Source organism: Anoplophora glabripennis, unplaced genomic scaffold (assembly GCF_000390285.2).
Source record: "Anoplophora glabripennis isolate ALB-LARVAE unplaced genomic scaffold, Agla_2.0 scaffold185, whole genome shotgun sequence".
NCBI classification, from domain to species: Eukaryota; Metazoa; Arthropoda; class Insecta; order Coleoptera; family Cerambycidae; genus Anoplophora; species Anoplophora glabripennis.
In genome coordinates this window covers 761,094-784,049 of record NW_019416354.1, presented here as the reverse complement: position 1 = coordinate 784,049, position 22,956 = coordinate 761,094, and the positions used below count along the sequence as shown (strand labels likewise).

The following is a 22,956-nucleotide window of genomic DNA, read 5'->3' as shown; positions in this document are numbered from 1 at the left end:
GTATTTGTGAAGAATTATTTATTCTCCCAGAGTGGGAAACAGAGCCTTCATGAATGTTTGCAAGCCACATGACGGCTCAGCTTAGGCAACCAACATCGCAAATCTTATCGTCACCAATATTAATGATTCGTTTACAATGAATAATGACAAAACATTATGTCTACGCTCGAGATATTGCAATCGCTGATTGATTGAATAAAATCTCATGAAAAGTTACACCAATCGCCAGACAGTGAAACAGAATGTTGTGTTTTAATCTTGTTTTAATTTTACTGAAATTAATTGCTAACGTGAATGAAATAAAATTACTGTTCCAAACAAATACTGGTCATGTGGCTTGTAGTCATTTATGAAGTATGAAGTATTTTTGATTAGGCAAAACTAAATTTATAATTTCAACTCCATGACTGATGCTTTTGACACAAGGGGTTATTTATTTAAAATTTTTCTTTTCATTGTGATAGAAATATTCAAATAAAAAGAGTAACTGCTAATATTTGTTCATTTTTTTTATTGAAATTTATTTATTTTATTATGACCAGTATCAGTTATACTACATATAAACCATAACGAATACTTCCTCATATTGATATTTTAATAGATATTAAACACATTAGAAGCATTAAGATAATTAAATTTTTCTAGAAGTATTTTTCAAATTTTATAGCTGAAGTAAATAAATAGACACTTTAGGCTTGAATAAACGTCATAATTAAATTTGAATGAGCAGTTCAAAATATAGTGGTTACATATTAAACAGGGAATAAAACTCATGTCATGTATTTAAATTTAAATAAACAAGTAATTAAATAAAGTCACTAATGAGCTATAAATGTAGTGTTGAAATTTTCCTTCTATTTATTTATAAATGAAGTTTATTTGAATTTGTGGTAAGGGATACAATCATTTATCATATCTGATTAAAAAATTGCATTGTTCCGTTTTGGATAAAAAATGTATTGTATCTTGGATGTAATTGGATAAAGTTAATATAAGAAGGCTATTATCTACACTAAAATAATAATAATTAGTTTGAGACAATAAAGTAGGAGTCAACTTTACTTTGTCATTACAAAAACAAAGCAGATGTCTGTCTGCTTCCTGTATAGATATAAAATCCAATCTGTTTAGTAATTCAACTACCTCTGGGCTAAACTAAGTAAAAATATTTTTTTGAGCTTTGCCAACAGCGGCCATCTAAGTGCAATTACATGCATTGGAAAGGTAGATCCTTCACTGATGTACTTTGATGTACTGAAGTGATAGTACGTTTGTGTCATCGGTACAAAAATGAGCATCCCAAAGAACTAATGCTAAGTTTTGTTTTAATCTTGGTAAAACTTTTACTGAAACGTTTCAATTGATGAACTAAGTTTATGGTGATGATTGTTTATCCCGTGGCAGAGTTCATGAGTGGTATAAGCGGTTTAAAAACGGTTGTGAGGACATAAATAATGAGCAACATGTTGGCCAACTGAAATCCATGATCACTGCAGTTTTCATCAAAACTATGTGTGAATTCATCAAAGATGAGCCAAAATCTTCAACGAAATTTATGGAATTGAAATTGAGCATCTCAAAAACATCAGTTTATCACATTTTGACCGAACATTTGAGTTACCGAAAAGTGTGCACGGTTTGTTCGAAGGACATCATCAAGGAGGTCAAAAAGAACAAAACCTTCATTTATAACATTGTGATTGGTGATAAAACTTGGTGTTTTCAATATGATCTAGAAACCAAGCCACAAAGTACCAAGTGGAAGGTATTAGACAAGCCAAAATCCAAAAAATCTCGTTTGTACAAGTCAAAAGTGAAGACAATGTTGATTTGCTTTTTTGATTCTAAGAGCATTGTCCACAAAGAGTTCGTTCAACAGGGCCAAACCGTTAATACACAATTCTACCTTGACGTTTTGAAGCATTTGGTGCATCATATTTGGCCAGAATATCGCACATAAGGAAATAGACGTTTGTCTATAATAATGCGCCATCTCATCGATCAATACTTGTGATCAATTTTTTGACTAAAAATCGCATTTTAACTGTCAACTAATCCCCGTATTCGCCTGATTTGGTACTGTGTGACTTTTACCTTTTCGAAAAAATGCATTTATCTATGAAAAGAAAGCGTTTTGTGGATATAGAAGCCATCCAAAAGGCTTGTACTGACATCCTGAAGGACATCTTGGTCGACAATCTAAAACACTCATTCAACATGCTTTTAGACTGTGCCAATCGCCAATTAATTGGTTTTGCTAAAAAAACTTTTAAAAAGTCTTGTTTACTTTGGAACCCACCTTGTATATAGGATTCCAGATAAGCCGAGCATATCCTAATTTTGTTCTAACTAAATTAAAATATAAAGTTGTCAAAGCTGACACATCAATAAAATTCTTATAGTCAGGAATATAGAATGTTCACAATGTATGCTGACTACAATATTACTAATAGGTATGTAATACCATTGTTATAAATAAGTTGACAAAATAACTCATAAATCTAGTAGGCAATTGGGTCCCTCTAATACAGTGTGTATCAGTATTATAAGATTATTGTAGCATGTTAGATTTACAACTGGATGATGAATTGCAAAAGAATAATTTGTCCCTGTATAAAATACAGTAATAAAAATTGGCAATAGCATGTATAATATCAGGTCATAAGCAAACTTCAGTCTTTTACAGTGGAGCATATCAAATAATACTTGTAAAATATTCCTTGTGAATCATTAGTCGTATAAAAATAGGAGGTATTTCTCTTGTTGAGGCTGTACATACATATCTAGTTACAATTAAATGATAAATTTTAGTTTAATGTTTCTGAAGTACTCAAGCAACTTAAGTTTTGATAGACACCATTAGTTTTACTTCAATTCAGCCTTTATTGCAATATATTTGAAGTAAATTATCCGTACTTTTCAAGATATATTTTTATTATAATTATTTCTTTAGTTTTTTACTTAAATCGCTTAAATTAATTTAATTTTTCAGTGGTGTTTCAGTGGTTGTGTATATTCCTATCAGTAAACTAATACATTTATAAAATTTGTTCACAAACTCATATTCCTGCTAAATGTAAAGATAACATTTTTTATCCTAGTTTGTGAGGTACATAAACAATAATTATTGTGAACGTTGTAGAATTAACGTACCTTTATCAAAAGGGACTACTTATCAGGTACTGACTTAAATAGAACATAAACAACAAAGCTGTTTTGATTTTTGTTGATAAGTTAATCAATAATTTATGAAAATGATAATGATTTTAGTAGTAGATGTATTGAAGTGGAGTTCATGAATATTTCCACAGTGATCGTCATATTTTAACAAATGACTCAGGTTAGTAGTAATAATGAAAGAAATATGTAATAAAATAAACATTAATAGGGCAAAATATTGATGCAGAATGTAATTAAGTCATAAGTAATTGATTGGCTGATGAATTGAAGGATTAGAGCTTCTTTTTTTTTAAAAAAGGAGGAAGATATTAAAATTCTTTTGAAATCTAAAAATACCTCATGTAAATCCTTAATAATTTATTTTTAGAGTCAGGAAGGTTCAATTAGTGGTCGTCTAAGTAATACAAGCAATGTTGAAGTAACTCTACCGCAGGCAGATACTAAGAGTGAATCAGGTAGTAATTCTATAAGAGATAAAAGGGACAGTAGATCTAAGAAGAAATCTTCTTGGTTCAACTTCTATCCTTCGTATAAGTCTAGATCTGAGGACTTTAAGAGACTTTTCAAAGAAGTGCCTGATGATGAGAGATTAGTAGTTGGTAAGAAAAAAAAATTAATTACCTTATGAATGTTTTCCTTTATTGACATTTTTATAAAAAAATTTCAGTTGAAATTTATTTTATCTACTTAAATGTACACCTGCAAGTTGTTATCAAAAATTGAGTTAATAATCTACTCAAATTCTGGATTAATATGTCTTATTAACTTATATCTGTTGAATTAAGCAATAAGTATATTTGAAAATGTACTTATATATATTTTTTTAGATAAAACAATTTTTTTCAATAGTATCAATAATTTACGAGGGTGGTCCCAGAAGTACCCGGCCTGACCTAGAGATGGCATGTTGTTTAGTATTTATTTGACAGCCATCAATAGTGAACGTTTTCAGTGAATTTGTGAAAATGGAGAAAATTGGTCATCGTTATGTGATACAATACTTTTATTTGAAAGGCCTCAGCCCAACCAATATAAAAGTTGAACTAGATTCTACTCTGGGTGAGTCTGCTCCTTCGTTTACAGCAGAAAAATATTGGGTAGCAGAGTTTAAACGAGGCCGTACGAGCTGCCAAGACGAGCATCGCAGTGGTCGACCAAATGAGGTGACGACTCCAGAAATGGTGAAGAAAATCCACAAAGCGGTACTGTATGATCCTCGACTGAAATTGCGCGAGCTAGCAGACATAGTAGGCATTTCAAAAAGTGCGGTATATCGCATATTATCTAAAAATTTGTACATGAGAAAGCTGTGTGCGAGATGGGTGCTGCATTTGCTCACACTCGAGCAAAAACAGTGTCGCGAAGATGTTTCAATTGAGTGTTTAGCAAAGTTTCACTGCAACAAAGCAGAATTTTTATGCCGTTTCATAACCATGGATGAAACATGGGTCCATCACTTCACACCCAAAACAAAAGAACAATCAAAATAATGGACTGATCCAAAGAAGGCGAAGACCATTCCATCTGCAGGCAAGGTCATGGCGTCGTTTTTTTGGGATGCGCGTGGGATAATTTTCATAGACTATCTTGAAAAAGGAAAAACTATCAACGGCGAGTATTATGTGAACTTATAGCAATGTTTGAGCGAAGAAATCAAGCATTTGGCTAAGAAGAAAGTGTTGTTTCATGGAGACAATGACCAATTTTCTTCATCGTCACAAATTCACTGAAAACGTTCACTATTGATGGCTGTCAAACAGATACTAAACAACATGGCGTCTTCAAATTTGAAACATATGCTTTAAAGATTATGTACTTTCTAATACAGTGATATTTTTCAAACAACTACCGCCATCTCTAGGTCAGGCCGGGTACTTCTGGGACCACCCTCGTATATCGGTTACCATTTATTGTTTGTAAGTTCAACAGCAGTCAGTCAATGTTTTCACTTTTGCTTATGTTTGTCTCCAGATTATTCCTGTGCCCTGCAAAAGGAGATCCTTGTGCAAGGTAGATTGTACGTAACGCAAAATTATTTATGTTTCTACGCTAACATTTTTGGATGGGAAACTAATCTTACGTTAAAATGGAAGGACGTAGCTTCTATAACCAAAGAAAAAACCGCTTTAGTTATACCGAATGCTGTGTTGATAAGTACCAAGAGCGACAAGTATTTTTTTACCAGCTTTGTTGCCAGGGACAAAACCTATCTGATGTTGTTTCGTTTTTGGCAAAATGCTCTTATGGATCAACCTATGTCTGCACAGGAAATGTGGCAATGGGTAGGTTTTGTATCTTTTTAGTTATGCTAAAGAGAAACTGCATTTTTGTTAAGATGTAGCTTATTTGCTATGTGTATTCTATCTATTTTTATTAAATATGCTTTCATAGTGACTTTAAAATGGGATATTTTCACATTGACTTTACACTAAATTAAAAAGAACTTTTTTTTTTTTGTTAAAAATTACATATAATTAGGCTAGTTTTAAGTAATTATTCACAATGAATATATCCTTAATTTTAAATTAAGGTAATATGACATTTTTTATCATACTGTGACTGTGGATTAATTTTTTATTGCGAAATATTGTGCGTATTATTATTTTTTAAATTGTTGCCCATCGCTAGCCAGACTTTCCCGTCTTTCTGGCAGTGGATTCTGCGTAGAAAGATCAACTCATATTTTGATGTTATCCATCAATCAATCCATTTTTTTATCTTTGTAAAATTAGAAGCGCTGCTTAGCCGTGTTCCATAGATTGGAATAAGTAGTAGCAATCCGATAGAGTAATATCTGGTAAATATGGCAGATGAGCTAAAATATCTCATTTCAGCGTTTCTAAATATTTTTTGACTTCATGAGTGATATGTGGTCGAGTTTTGCCATCTTGAAAAATGACTTTATTGTACCTTTGCTTGAATTACGGCAGTTTTTCCTTCAATGCATGGCTGAAACCATTAATTGTGTTCAGTAGTGATGGTGTCTTTCAGTTGATGCAGCTTATAGTACAAACATCAAACTGGTTCTACCAAATACAGAGCATGAGCTTCGAACCATAAATATTCGGCCTTGCCGTCGATGTTGATGTCCACGACCAGGCAAATCCTACGATTTTTTACACATAAGATTGTGATAGTGTATCCATTTTTCATCACCATTGACAGTAGAGTTCAAAAAACCCTTTAATTTTTGCTATTGAAGCAATTGTTTACATATGAAAAATCGCCACTCAACATCTCCCGGCTTCAATTCATATGGCACCCAATTTCCCTGCTTTTGAGTCATACAGAGTGCATTTAAACGTTTGGAAACTATTGTGCAACCAATATTCAATGATTCAGCAAATTTGTTGTGTTTGACAAGAATCTTGGTTGAAAAATGCTTCCAATTCCTCATCTTCGCACTTTTTTTGTTCTTTGTCAACTATATTGAAATCACCACTTCTAAAATATCAAATCCAATACTCACACATTTTTGTTGATGGAGTATGTTCATCATTAGTTTCCAACGGCACTCGACGAACTTCCGCTGCGCATTTCTTTCAATTAAACAGGGAAAGTAATACTTCCCGCTAACGGTGTTTTATTGGTTCATAATTCGATATCTTTGGAGTTGAGAAAAAATAAGTTGTTAAGTTACACTTCAGCAAAATGACGCATAATAAAACGTAAAGCCAGATCTTTGACATTAATATATTTACAGAAATGTCCGATGCAATGTAGCAGAAGTTCCCTTTTTTTCTATGCATAGTGAATGATTCAAAATTAAATTTTTCACTATATTAGGAAATTGACTTTGAAGATACATTTTAATGAAATTCATAATTAGCTTAAGGAGCTGATTTGGAATTGACAAACAAATATTTATAAAATAATTAATATAAGCTTATTGATATGAAGAAAATCCTCAAACAGAATTATGACTTGTTTGGATACCTAAGAGACAAGATATTAATAAAATAATTTGTCACGACTTAGTACGAAGTCTTATGAGAATGCGGATTTTTTTGGTCTTTCCACTTAGAATGCCCAACAATTGACGAACAGTTTCCACAGCAACTTGTATAAATAGACAACCGATATCTAAGGAACCGTATGACAGCTTGTAGAAATCGATTAGGTACTTGTAAGATACATAATTTATAATAATTCTCCTTCAAACTGCTGCCGTTGATTAACTTTTCCTTCATATGCGCTATAGCGGCAACGTCGCGGTCTCGACCTAGCGTATTATTTAAAATTTGCAGGTGTCCAAGCAAACAGAATGATTGGACGCGAGCGAACGAACGCCGAGGCGACCGAGCCAGTCAAGTGCAACGTTGACAAATCTAAAGGCTTACTACTTTAGTCACTAACGAATCTACAGAAACTTTCGTTAGACTTTAGATGTACCTCCGTACCCGATAAACCTCCTTAATAGAAACTTTTAGATACAAGTAATTTTAGACGTAATATTCAAGTTAAATAGCATCTGGTAAAAATTTGTGTGGATCTATGACGCTATTTATATGACAAATTTAAAGTAACTGACATTTTAGTGACTTTAATTCAATACCGACAAAGTATTCGTTAAATGAGGTATTCATAATATTATTTTCCTGCAAGTCTTAATACTAGTTATAATTACTTGGATATTATTATTTATCAATGTTACTTCCTTCTACTTTTCAAATTTGGAAAATTCAAAAACAAAAATATCTCACTGTTTTTTTTTTCATTGCGCTTGCAAAAATGTAAAAAATCCTATTAGTCTTAATTTGATTAAAAATATAATTTGATGGGATACACATTTTTAATGTTATTTTTAAATATCAAATGGAATCAAGTATATCTTTTGTCATACGGCATTTGTTGTACTTTTTAAGGTTCATCAATGCTACGGTACTGAACTCGGTTTAACTAGCGACGACGAAGATTATATTGCCCCTGTGACAGAGGAGGACAAATTTTCTGTCAAATTATCAGACTCCTTTACAGAGGTAAGTAAAATACCGTACAACATATTAGAAAAGAGATTGTTTAACTTCGTAACAAAATTATGTAGAAATTCTTAACTTACCTATTGAAATGGCACTGCTTGTGCCATTTTTAAATAAAATTTGAATGGATAAAGTTTATTTAATTAGAAAGTCATAAATATTTTAATAATCGATTCCTTCAAAAACTGAAAATTATATGGTTTTTATTATCAGTATCTAACTGTTGATTATTTATATCTGTCTGATATTAAAAAAAAACATTTGGTATATATAATAAAGGCTCCCTTTTGTGTAATGAAACATTGATAAGATACAGTTAATATGTTATCATATATGAAGTGAGATAGTATCAGTTCTGTTAAAATGTATTTCAATTTGCTGTAAATTGAAGTGAATACAATCGTATAGAAATGTCTACTTCTTATTGTGTTTATTATAAAAATTATACGGAGGTGAATTATAGTTGTATCTGATATCAAAATGATTGATTGTGTAACAGTGAAATTTTGAGTGCATTCTGCAGTAATACTGAATACAATAATAATAGTAAAGTATTTTGTTATATAGCAGTATTTGTCATTTATTTAAAGATCTGTTTTTTTTTAATATAATCTTTTTTATTAATATTTCATAATTGTTTAGATGATTTTCAATAACCATTAAGAATTTATATCTATCAACCTATGCTGATAATTTTTCACACATATTTTCAATATTGGACATTCGTCAAATAATTTATTTGGACTTGCAAATTTTTGCAATTTTTCAAAAAATTTAAGAGAAGAAAACTAAAAATTACTAATAAAATTTAATCTATTTAAAATTTATTTTAGTATTAATGAAAGTACAGAAGTGGAGAAATTTTATTATTTATTATCAAGCAATTGATAAATGACTTGCTAAAAAAATATTTTTGCTAACATCTGAAAGTAGTAAAGTTACAGGTATATTGTATATACTGTTAATATTTTACATACTATTGCTAAAGATAAATTATTTACAATTTAATATATCATGGTGTTCATAAATAAAAATACACACAGTAGATATTTAGCCTCTAGGTGGCATTGAAGGTGGCAAAACATTTTGGTTTTATCCAAGTAATGATTTGCGCAGTTTAAATGAAATTTAATATGCCAGTATGTACTTTAACATATATACAGGGTGTTCCACCTAAGAGGGATTCTTCTGTAACTGTGCAACTGTAAAATTTATAAAAAATAGTTTTAATAAAAGTTGCCTGGAATCGACGTGTGGGTCATGTAAAGAAAATATTTTTAGCTTTACAGGGTGTTCCATTTTGCGTGGGTGCTACATAACTTTGTTATTTTAAATGGAACACCTTGTATATTATTGCATTTTTCAATTCCTTGGTTAATATTAGGTCGAGTTTATTAAGTGTACTTGATGTTTAAAACTTATCGTTTTCGAGATAATCAGTTATTTTTGGCAACAATCACCATTTCAGCTCTCTAAATGAGGGTAGATAACGTCTAAACCGTAAGAGTTAGAAACCTGCAGTTTTCACAGTTCGCTTTGACATAAATTACTCTATCTTGTCATCTGTGAGCAAAACTTGTACGTTATTCAGACTCGGAAATACTGAGACCAACATTTAATAATCTTACGAGTTGAAAAACTTTTTTTTTCAAATGGGATGACCTATATTTATTGTTACGGGTGAATGCAAATTTGAATGCTCATTCGACTGATCTAAGGTTGTCCATGCTTATCTTTAACAGTTTTTCAGAAAAATCAGGTCCTTTTCTAAAGTCCGAAAATGTAGCTATGTAACAGCGTCAAGAAAGCCTTGCAAAACCACTTTTCTCTCGCACTTTATCAGGCCTAGGACTGACCATGTCAATATTTACTGGCTTGTTTAAAAAGTGGTTTGACAAACAAAAATTAACCACTAAAGAACCAAGATAAAACGCAAAACGAAACATTCTGAAACTCAGAACACAACAAGGAGAAAAATACTTAGACCGCTAATTTACATCAATTGCTCGAATGTCTTCCATTTTGATTAATACACAAACGAATTCAGTTTTTACATGTCCGTGGTAGTTGGTGGTAGGTGGTGTAACATAAACTTTGCTTTTTATAAATCCCCATAAAAAGAAGTTGCAACTTGTCATATCTTGACCTTGAAGGTCAACTCACTGTTCCCCCTTGCCCAATCCATCTGTTGGGAAAAGTTTCGTATGAAAACTGACAAACCGTAGTGGTATTGTGAGGTGGAGCACCATCATGTTGCATCCACATTCTTCGAAGTGTAGCTAAAAGAATGTTGCCTAACAAATTTTCTAGAGTGTTTGTTAAAAAGTTTAAATAAACTGCTCTAGTTAGATGCTGATCAAAAAAGAATGGTCCATTGACATGGGTTCCCAAAATTGCTCCCCACACGTTCAAAGAGCATTGTTGGCTATGAGTTGTCCGGAATTGGTGAGGATTTACTGTGTCATAATAACGGCAATTATGGCTATTAACGAAACCTTTTTTATGAAAAGTAGCCTCATCGGAGAACATGACCCGTTTAAAGAAAACATCATCTTGATTTAACATCTCATGTGCCCACTAACAAAACTCCAGTATCTGCTGAAAGTCTACTTTTAGTAACCCTTGGTGTAATTGGATGCGATAAGGATGTGCTGTGCTGTGCTTTTGTTGTACTAATACTAATACAATTGCAAGGCCTTCTTGACGCTGTTACATAGCTATTTTTTAGGACTTTAGAAAAGAACTTGATTTTTCTGGAAAACTGTCAAAGATAAGCATGGACAACCTTCGATCAGTCAAAAGATCATTCAAATTTGCATTCACCCGTAACAATAAATATAGGTCATTCCATTTGAAAAAAAAACTTTTTCAACTCGTAAGATTATTAAATGTAGGTCTCAGTATTTCCGAGTCTGAATAACGTACATGTTTTGCTCACAGATGACAAGATAGAGTAATTTATGACAAAATGAACTGTGAAAACTGCAGGTTTCTAACTCTTACGGTTTAGACGCTATCTAGCCGCATTTAGGGAGCTGAAATCGATTTTTTTTTCAAAAACAACTGATTATCTCGAAAATGGTAAGTTTTAAACACCATGCACCATGAATAAACCCTAACTAATATTAACCAAGGAATTCAGAAACGCAATAATATACAGGATGTTCCATTTAAAATAACAAAGTTATGTAGTGCCCACGCGAAATGGAACACCTTACAAAGCTAAAAATATTTTCTTTACATGGCCCACATGATTCCAGACATCTTTTATTAAAACCATTTTTTAAAATAAATTTTACAGTTACAGAGTTACAGAAGAATCCCTCTTAGGTGGAACGCCCTATAGATGTCACTTTTTGATATAGTAACCCATTGGTATAAATGCATTTACAGAAATAAAAAAAAATACCGTCACTTCTAAGACAATGCTCATAGTTACAATTTCAGCTTTAAATTTATCTTAAAACTAATTCTTATTTCGAATTTTTTTTCTCATGTCATCAATGAATTTTTGATAAAAATCTGATTAATGGGGTGTTTGTCACCTTTCCAGATATTAACAGAAAACAAAATATGATAAAAAAACTGGCCTTATATATTTTATTTTTGTATAAAATCATTATTTAACTGGAAATTAAAAAAATATATAAAATTGAAATGAATTTGGCATCACATGAGATGTGCTAAACCCACCTCAATTACGTCTTCTATTAATAGGAAATTCAATTAAAATCTCATACCACTCTCCTCCTTTTATTCACTAATGGGGAGGCAGAGAGGAGTTATTTAAATAAGAATTTTTTTGTAATAACAACATCGGTAGTCTTTTGTATCACAACAATAACGTATAGTTTGAATAAAATTTTTCTAAATCAAATAAAGACACTATAAAAAGTGGTCTTCGTCAAAATTGAAAACTGCTGTGGATACGAGTTATTTTTGACCTCTGGAATAAATTTCCGATCATAAAAACCCCGGCAGATTGTTTGTTTGTCTGTTTTTGGCCACTTTTACTCCTTTTTTTAGATCTTACAATATTTCGAAAATGCTTCAAAATAAATTGATAAAATTTTATACAGAGGTACCTTTTATTACGAGGAATTACTTTATCTAAACCAAATTGGCACATTTATTTTCAGGGGCGTCCCTACGGGGGGCAAGTCAAGGTTCAAAATCAGTAAGTTTTTTATTTGTCAAATTCGTAATTCATTTTTCGAAAATCGAAATCCTTGACCATTTCTACATAAAAAAGATATATTTCATTTCATGTAGGGAAAATAGAATTCTAGGTTCTTTATCATTTTTAATTTTTTTAGAAGAAGCAATAGAAGTTAAAATCGGCTTTTTCTGGAAAACCGTTGCAGATATTGTAATGAAACAAGTATATCTTTTTTATCTCGAAATGGTCAATGATTTCGATTTTCGGAAAAAGAATTACGAATTTGACAAACAAAAAAAATTATGGAATTTGAACCTTAGTATCTTGGTAATAAATGGTAACTCTGTATACAATTTTATTTATTTATTTCGAAGCATAATCGGGACATTGTAATAAAATTGTGTCTTAATGGCCCCCTTTAAAGGGGCGTAGCGCCAAGGGGGCGTTTTCGGACACATGTCGATATGAACTTTTGTGCTCAAAATTACTTTATCTGTGTTCGTTTGGCACACCGGAAATGAAACACCCTGTATATATTCAGTAATTCAGACATAGAATATGTTGTAATCCGAACGAAATTCAATATTCCGGAAGTGCTTGTTAGCCATACTTTGTATGAAAATGCCGAAAAGAAAGCATAAGACATAAACTTTGAAACTAAAATGTAAAATATGAAACTTTTTCTATTAACTTTGTAACAAAATACTTGGTACATAAATCTTATAAATGTTCTACAAATATAGTTATTTCATTTTTAGAGGTTACATAGTTATACTTATAGTACATTTTTCTAAACACAATTTTGTTTCGTTTGTGTAGTATAATAAACATTTTATTAGGTTTCAATTAAGTTTTTTAATATTATCCTAACTAACACAATTGTTGATAAGAAAAATCTCTTACTCTTAATTGTGCGTATTAAAGAAGTTGCAATTGAATTTATTTTTACTTTAGATCCTCTATATAATTATTTAGTTTTTTGGTGTTCCAGCAGGAGTGCAATAGTGCTGTAGAAGGTTTAATAAACCAGTTCATTATGGAAGATAAAATAATAGAGGACGATGCCAAAGATGGCATTGTTCTGGGACACAAACGAAATGGGTCCGACTCACACATTCCAACAGATGTTACAGATAATTCTGAATCTGATGCTGAAAAGCCAATAAAGTAAGTGATTTTTAAAATAATTTGGAAGCATTGGTTGGAAGGGTAATCATGAAAACAGTAAAATGGGTAAACATAAGTTTAGATTTAAAAAAATCAAATTATATAACTAATAAATGGAACAACATTAAATATAAGATAATTTGCATGTTTTATTATTTTACCTTTGATTTGTATTATTTAGGGTATTTAAATTTCAAAATAATTACAGTATGTCCTCGTTATACTGCAGGTATAGGGTCGTGACGCGAAGACGTGTTATAGACGAATCGTGTTATAACCAAATATCTTTTTAAACTTACATTATACAGGGTGATTAATTAACAATGGGAAAGTCGAAAGCTGAAGATACTACAAGTGAAATGGTGACTATTGGCGCAAACATGCCTTATCCGAAAGTTGATAGTTTCGGAAATACAGGGTGTTGAAAGTTAAAATTTTAAATCGTTTTTTTGTGATTATTCTGAAAATATGTAGGTTAGGAACTTGAAAATTTGTAAAACTATATTTTTTTAGGCGACGAATAAGATGCGTGTTGTAATTTCAGCATTGCTCATAGAGGGCGCCACTTACGACCAATTTTACCGAAAATTTAGTTAATAACTTTTTACCCTGTATGTCTAACATGAAACTTGATTCAAAACCTGAAAGAGCAATCATTTTTCCATTAATTGTGTATTCTTGTTTCATTTCGGTATCTCGATCCGTTTTCGAGAAAAATCGATTTAACGAACACTATGTTTTGATAATACGAGAAATTAAAAGCGAAACAAACCAAGTGTTTCTTCGTGTTATTACAACAATTAACAATAAAACAAATGAAATTCGTAATAATGATTTAAAGTCAGTGTTCGAAGAATCCACCGTTGACATTTACACACTTTACACAACGTTTTCTGAGAGATCTTCGAGTTTGAAACAACATATTGGGATTGCGTTTGACTTCGTTGGCAGCGATTTGTATTCTTTGCCACAACTCTTCACACGAACCAATAGATTCTTCCAAATAGAAAAATGAAGAGGATTGAAGTCCGGACTTCTGGGTGGCCAAGTAAAAATGCTTCCACGGCTTGAAGAAGTTCCACTTTATTTAAGAAGAGACATGTGGTTCATGCACGACGGAGCTCCACCGCATTTTTCTTGGCCAGTGCGTGCATATTTAGATGCAGTTTTTCCAAATCGCTGGATTGGCCATGTAAGCATTTTTGCTTGGCCATCCAGAAGTCCGGACTTCAATCCTCTTGATTTTTCTATTTGGTCTCGAATGAAAGATATAGTTTACAAAGAATCTATTGGCTCGTGTGAAGAGTTGTGGCAAAGAATACAAATCGCTGCCAACGAAGTCAGACGCAATCCCAATATGTTGTTTCAAACTCGAAGATCTCTCAGAAAACGTGTAAAGTGTATCAGTGTCAACGGTGGATTCTTCGAACAATTACTTTAAATCATAATTACGTATTTTATTTGTTTTATTGTTAATTGTTGTAATAACACGAAGAAACACTTGGTTTGTTTCGCTTTTAATTTCTCATATTATCAAAACATAGTGTTCGTTAAATCGATTTTTCTCGAAAACGGATCGAGATACCGAAATGAAACAAGAGTACATAATTAATGGAAAAATGATAGCTCTTTCAGGTTTTGAATCAAGTTTCATGTTAAATATACAGGGTAAAAAGTTATTAACTAAATTTTCGGTAAAATTGGTCGTAAGTGGCGCCCTCTATGAGCAATGCTGAAATTACAACACGCATCTTATTCGTCGCCTAAAAAAATATAGTTTCACAAATTTTCAAGTTCCTAACCTACATATTTTCAGAATAATCGCAAAAAAACGATTTAAAATTTTAACTTTCAACACCCTGCATTTCCGAAACTATCAACTTTCGGATAAGGCATGTTTGCGCCAATGGTCACCATTTCAAGTGTAGTATCTTCAGTTTTCGATTTTCCCATTGTTAATGAATCACCCTGTATGTATGTACATAGACATGTATTTTTGGTATTAAAGTATACATGTATTATGTATATGGGACGTTCCGCGTCAAACCGAACAAAGCTGTACCCAAAATTCATGTTGACAGATGTGAACCAATAAGGGCTTAAAAGATTCCTTAGGAATGCCCCTTTCAAAAGGTGTGTGGCTCTTTCGAAAAATTCAAAATGGCGTAAAAATCTTATATCAAAATCAGTTTAATCGGATATAGCATTAAAATATATGTATTTGACGCGCTTTTAAAGAACTATAGTTTTTTTACGTATTTCGAATTGGCGGATTTAATATGGCACCTATAACGCCTCAAAGCCACTAAAATACATAAAAGATCGCTCAGCAATTAAATTTACCCGATAAAGCCTTGTTTGGGGTCTTTGTGGATTATGAATAATATTAATTCTAAAGTCAATTTATCCATTCTCAAAATGGTGGATCCAACATGGCGCCCATAGGGGTAAAAAATCGCAGATATTATTGAGAAATCGATACTAACGATCCCAGAATCAATCATTTTAACTTAACAAGGCTTACTGGGGGATCTTTTAAACCCATAGTTTTAATTTCCAGAGTCAGATTGTCGAACCTCAAAATGGTGGATCCAATATGGCGCTCATAACAGGCATGAATTGCTAAAGTTTGCAGGAAGTACTTGTGATTGAACGACTAAATTTACAAGGCTAAAGGGCTTTCGTGATTTCTGTTTGATATTATAGAGTCGAATTATCTGCAAAAATTTACAGAGAATTCATATAAATAATTTTTCAATGCTTGCGATCATATCGATTCTGCGTTGAGGGTTGAGACTGTCTTCATTTCAAAACCCGATACCTATATATTTTTTAATTTTTTTAATTTTAATTTTTTTTATTTTTATTTTTTTTAATAACATATTTTAATGCTATATCTAGCTATATATAGCTTAAATTGATCTTGATATAAGATTTTTACAAATGTTCTTTTCTAATATATGATTTTTCTGCTGACTTCTAGCCGCCATATTAGGTCGTCATTTTGAATTTTTCGAAAGAGCCTCACGCCTTTCGAAAGGGGCATTCCTAACGAATCTTTTAAGCCCTTATTCATTCACAATCTGCCAACATGAATTTTGGACACAACTTTGTTCCGTTTGATACAGAACGTCCCATATACATATCTAAATTTTGTATTTGCCGATTGGTTACATTTAAATACCTATACGAGGTTTGATAAAAAATAACGAAAATTGATAATTTTCTCAGAAGGTACTTATTTAATCTTCAATTTTTATCCCATCCCGTTCAAAATAGTCCCTTGTGATATTATACACTTATGCCAATATAGTTTCCAGTTTTAGATACACTGGTGGAATGCCCCTTTAGGTATCGTCTTGAATTCAGTTTAATTTTATCTCATCTATTATAACGTTGGTTAAGCAAAGAGGTATGCGCTGGTGCGTTGTCGTGGTGCAAAGTCAACGAGTTTTCTCTCCAGAGTTCAGGTTGTTTACTCCTGATTACCTCACATAAATTGCGCAAAATTTGTAGGCCTTGTCCTTGTTAACTGTACCACCAGGTGGTAAAAATTTGTGATGAACTATTATTCCATTGTAGTTGAAGAAAACGGTTAGAAAGACCAAGAACATTTAATGGACTTGGTTGTGATCCTCCAGAAAATTTCTATTGAGACAGTTGCGCCTCCTCGTCATTAGTTACAACACGTTTGGGCAAGTCTGGGTCAGTAAGCATTTCTTCACCAATGGTTATGTGATGCTGTTTTTGTTGAAAATTCAACAGTTTCGGAACAAATTTTGCTGCCACTTTTTTCATGTTTAAAACATTCATAAAAATCGCTTCACATGTTTCCTTTTTCTTCAGCAACTTCTCTGATGATGATTTTTCTATTAGCAGAAACAATATTTTTAATTTTTTTCACATTTTCATCATTAGTGGATGTGCTGGGGTGCCCAGATCCCACGTCATCTTCAATGTCTTCTTGGCCTTCCTGAAAACTTTTGTACCATTGATAAACTCTAAAGCTTTAACATAGTATCGTCGCCAGAGGCATTTTTTAACATTTTGAATGCTTCGCTACATTTAATTCCGTTTTTAACACAAAATTTCAGGCAAACTTCTGATCCAACATTTTGCCACAAAAAAATCGCCAAAAATACTGAAGTAAGCCTTACTCATTCGCTCGCTAAACACAAATTAAGCGTTGCAGCTGCCTAAAGATTGACAGGTGATAGTGTTACCAATGCACAAAAAAATAATCAACTCCACAAACCAGGTGCAATAAGCATAATTTGAAAATCTCATTATTTTTTTTTATCAATCGTATGTACATATTTTTATACATAAAACATTATACAAATAAACAAAACAGACAAAGTAGACAAAAAGTAATCCTCTGAAGAGTAGAAGCGAAATAAAACAGAATCAGTGACAACTAACGAAAAGTACCCTGAAGAAAAGTATCTAAATTAATTTTAACATTGCCTTTGAAAATAATTGGTAATTTTCTTTTTCTTGATTTCTAAGATTTGATTTAACATATCTCTTTTTTGTGAAACAAAATGTAATAATCTTATAAGCAGAAGCGGCGACACTGTCGTTTAGAGCTGACACGTAAGCGAATCCAAGGTATATCGAGGATACACTATTTATATTTCACCTGAAAAAACTTGTGTTGTGCTAAAATATAAAAAAACAGATTTTCCTGAATTTTTCTATGTGCATTAAGATATAAATTTGATTTTGTAATAAAACATTTTTATTTTTTGAATAATGTGATACCAACAACTAATTTGGTGCTACTAACTGAAATGCACTTCAATAAGTCATCGTTTAATTAATGTGGTGGAGGTTTTGTGTCGCTGACTGTTATGCATGTTTTTTTTTTAATAATGTTAGTAAATAAAAATTTAAATTAACGTAAACATTTGGACCTCACTGCAATGAGGGTTAATAGCGATTACAGATGATTTTTTAACATAAAAAATAAATTTATAGTAATATATTTTTGTAAAATCTTTGGCGACCTCTTCCCATGACATCCTCTGGGGGTCGCGGCCCACACTTTGATAACCACTGATCTATAGTAATTAAAATGACTGAATTTATGTCATTAAGCTCACGCCGTAAACATATATGCGAGAAAGTTAAGCTTATGTAATTGCTTATCTATAACAAAGTTAAACAATGTTGTGAGGTTCCTATGCTATTGGGGTCTTATGTTCTCTTGTTATAACATTTATTTTTTTATTTTATTATTGAACTCAACATGTTTATTTCTGTAAAAAAGTCAAATGTGACTAAAGACTTGTAACATTTCTAACTGGGATTGTTATTCTTCGAACCAATGCTGTTATGTTAATAGTTGATTGAAAAATTTAATAAGGTGCAACATGAAGTGATTTTTTTTTCAATTTTTAATAGCTTTTCTATTCATAGATTACCAGTTTTTTTTGTTAAACTTTTCAATCAATGCTCAATACTGACTGCCTTATTTGTAATTAACGTTGTCAGTGTTGACTTTTCAGAAGAAACAATTCCTTTCCCTTCCCAAGAGAGAATTCCTTCTCCCTTCACACCCCACCAACCCCTGATTCTGATGACTGTGCTCCGGTTTTGGAAAGTCCAGAGTAAGTTTATTCCTAATTTTTAGGAAACTTTGATTTCTTGTGATTTTAATTAATAATATTCACTAACATTTAACCTACTATTAGGAGAGCATGGTGACTATACTTATTTGATACTACTAATACAGTAACATTTTGAATTAACAATATACAGGGTGTTAGTAAATAAGTGCGACAAATTTCAGGGGGTGATTCTACATGAGAAAATAATGGCAGTTTGCTTATAAACGTATGTCCGCAAATGATTCGTTTTCCGACATACGGGGTGTCAAAGTTTTTCTTAAAAACTTACTATTTAATTTATTGCTCTGAAACCGGTCGAGATGTGCAAATGAAATTTGGTGGGTTTTAAGAGGTAGTTATTGCGCATTTTTTGACAGGCAATTAAGAATTTTATGTTCATCATTGGCGCGCGTACGGGTAATAATCTCAATATTTTTAAAGAAAAAAATGGTACGCCACTGAGATATTACAAATTAAAAATCATTTTTGAATTCCTCGTTCAATTTGTGGCAAAATCTCTCTTGCCTTTTCTTTGTATGGGGCGCCGTTTTGAGACAAAAAAAAAATAAAACATCTTAACACATATTTTTTATTTCTTTAATACATTATCAAGAACTATCTAATACAATAACCTTAAACCAGAACAATAACAGAAAATAACACTAATAAAATTTTGAAAAGGCGCAAAGCTACAACAAATGTTCAAAATGACCTCCCTCAGACGTGACACAAGATTCAACTCTTCGCCTCATTGATTGTCGTATTCGCGCAAATATTCCTGGTATATTTCTTAGTGTCTCACAGCTGACTATAATTCGATTCATCAACATTTTCAACGGGAGTGGAATAAACTAATGACTTAAGAAAACCCCAAATGCAAAAATCAAGAGGATTTAAATCCGGCGATCGAGCAGGCCAATGTTCCGTACCTCCCCTACCTATCCAACGATTTGGATATACTGTGTCTAAGTGATTACGTACATTAATGCTAAAATGGGCTGGTGCACGATGGTGCATATGGTGCACATGCATGATGATGCATGTACCATAGGTGTTGTCTCAGCTGTAGAGGAATTTCTTTAAGAAGAACAGTTAACTCTTCCTGTAAGAAATTAAGATAAGATTCGCCTGTTAGTCGTTGTGGGAAGAAATATGGACCGATTAAATGATCATCAATTACCCCAAGCCATACATTTACGGAAAACTGATGCTGAAAATGAGCTTCAAAGATTCCATGGGGGTTTTCCTCAGCCCATAAGTGATTGTTATAGAAATTTCATATACACTGTCGTCCAAAAGTAGCCTCGTCAGTAAACAAAACGGCATTTAAAAAATTAAGAATTTTAAATACAGTGAAGTTGCTTACATTCAATATGTTGTCAAATTTTCGAGTACTTGTTTCAGGTGACTCCGCAATTAACTCGAGAACTGCTTCTTCTAGTTGCACAGTTCGTACTTCTCGAGGGTGCCCACACTCAACCGTTTGTTTCTTAAATGAACCATTTTCGCGCAAACGTTGGTGAAGAGGAGCAAATATTGTGTGATGAGGTACCCTACTCCTGGATACAACTCAGCAGACAATCGTCGAGCTTGCCGACCATTTCCATTACTTCGACCATACAGGGTCGGAAAGTACCGATGGTCCATCTGCCGTTACGTGAGAGCAATAAAATAAGTCATAGAAATCCGTGCGATAGAGAAAGATGGCTATAATGAAGGCGTCTAATAGTCACCGCCCATTTTGCCCTTCCACAAATAAGAAGTGGATCTTATTTGTGGAAGGGCGAAACGGGCGGTGACTATGAGACGCCTTCATTATAGCCATCCTTCTCTATCGCATGGATTTCTATGTCTTATTTTATCGCTCTCACGTAGCGGCAGATGGACCATCGGTACTTTCCGAACCTGTAGACAAAATGCATGTCTGACAATTCCGTATTTGCAAAATTTTCCATTTTTTTCGTTAAAAGAAAAATTAATTATTAACACTAATGTTATAGCAAACTAAAAGCTTAATAAATTAATAATGACGAAACGCTAATTTGACATTTCTTAAAAATATTCGTATTTAACAGACAAATGTTGACAGTAGCCTACTAGGTAATGTATTAAAGAAATAAAAAATACGCGTTAAGATGTTTTATTTTTTTGCATCAAAACGGCGCCCCATACGAAGAAAAGGCAAGAGAGATTTTTTGTCACAAATTGAACGAGGAATTCAAAAATGATTTTTAATTTGTAATATCTCAGTGGCGTACCATTTTTTTCTTTAAAAAAATTGAGATTATTACCCGTACGCGCGCCAATGATGAACATAAAATTCTTAATTGCGTGTCAAAAAATGCGCAATAACTACCTCTTAAAACCCACCAAATTTCATTTGCACATCTCGACCGGTTTCAGAGCAATAAATTAAATCGTCAGTTTTTAAGAAAAACTTTGACACCCCGTATCTCGGAAAACGAATCATTTGCGGACATATGTTTATAAGCAAACTGCCATTATTTTCTCATGTAGAATCACCCCCTGAAATTTGTCGCACTTATTTACTAACACCCTGTACATTGAAACTTAACTAGATAATGCAAGATAACTTTATCATTTCAATTGCATAATATACCAGCAAAGATCTCATACATTAGGCCTTTAAAGATCACTATTGAAGTGAAATTAGCCAGATACTTCAGAAATACATACTTTTATTTTGATTTTTCCTTGATGTAGATAATATTTTCAATTAATATTGGAAATACAGGGAGGACCAATTTTTAGACTTGGGGGAAATTTCTTGTCCCGAATTCGATGTTCAAGATATAGAAAAGTGCATCTCAATATCTGGATTTGTTTAAGAGGTACAGGGTGTTTTTTATTCTTGGTCTATTTTTGTGGTATATAACTCATTAAGGAAAGCATTCATCACAGATGCGTGTTCGAAACGAGGAGGAATGAAGAGTCATGAGGTGCAGTCCGCTATATTGCAGTATTTGTAATTTAGGGAGGTAGTTTCCAGAAGAATGGAAGTTCTATAAAACTGAGGGAATTATGTACATGTTATTCATACTCATTTCATTCACACAAATTTTTAAAAATTATTTTTGAAGTAGATTTTTATGCATGTTTAGTATGACAGTGAATTAATTTTGAGGGATTTTTTTTGTAAATTCAAGGCTTTATTGTTAAAAATTGTGTACGTTATTATTTTTCAAAGTATTGTCCATCGCTACTACTTCTTTCAATCTCTGGCACCATACGGGTTCCACGTCAAAATAACAACTAATCTTTTGATGCTATCCATCAATCGATCCAACTTTTTGTATCTTCGTAAGACTGGAAGGGCTGCTTAGCCAGACCGTGTTCCATCTGAATAAGTAATAATCCGATGGATCAATATCTGGTGAATATGGCAGGCGGGGTGAAATATTCTATTTCAGCATTTCTTTGACTTCATGAGCAATATGTGGTCGAGTTTTGTCTTGTTGAAAAATTATTTTATTGCTTGAATTGCAGCCGTTTTTCCTTCAATGCACGGCTCAAATACATCAATTGTGTTCAGTTTTGTTCATCAATGATGGTCTCATTCGATTGAAGCAGCTTACAGTACACAACACCAAACTGCTCCCACTAAGTCGAGAGCATGAGCTTCGAACCATGAATATTCGGCTTTGCCGTCGATGTTGATGCATGACCAGGTAAACTTCATGATTTTCTATGCTTAGGATTATCATAGCATATCCATTTTTCATCGCTCGTGACGATACAATACAAAAAACCCTTGTTTGTTCCCATGTGACTAACCGCCGTTCAACATATCTTGGCTTCAATTCATACGACACCCAATTTCCTTGCTTTTGAATAATAC

General features: G+C 32.5%; 1 protein-coding gene across 4 annotated transcripts in view; it reads left to right on the top strand.

Annotated features, from left to right (window-relative positions):
* LOC108906662 (GRAM domain-containing protein 1B) overlaps window positions 1-22,956 on the top strand; it is a 35,129-nt gene that overhangs the window by 4,476 nt on the left and 7,697 nt on the right. Inside the window, exons 1-6 of one of the 4 annotated variants that reach the window (XM_018709980.1) lie at window positions 3,248-3,340; window positions 3,548-3,779; window positions 5,152-5,462; window positions 8,046-8,159; window positions 13,310-13,485; window positions 18,996-19,097. In XM_018709980.1, the coding sequence (XP_018565496.1) occupies window positions 3,332-3,340; window positions 3,548-3,779; window positions 5,152-5,462; window positions 8,046-8,159; window positions 13,310-13,485; window positions 18,996-19,097 (944 nt within the window). In that variant the 5' untranslated portion in view covers window positions 3,248-3,331. Of the gene's footprint in view, window positions 1-3,247; window positions 3,341-3,547; window positions 3,780-5,151; window positions 5,463-8,045; window positions 8,160-13,309; window positions 13,486-18,995; window positions 19,098-22,956 lie in introns of those variants that run through there. The other 3 variants (XM_018709978.1, XM_018709977.1, XM_018709979.1) reach the window with 3 other exon arrangements.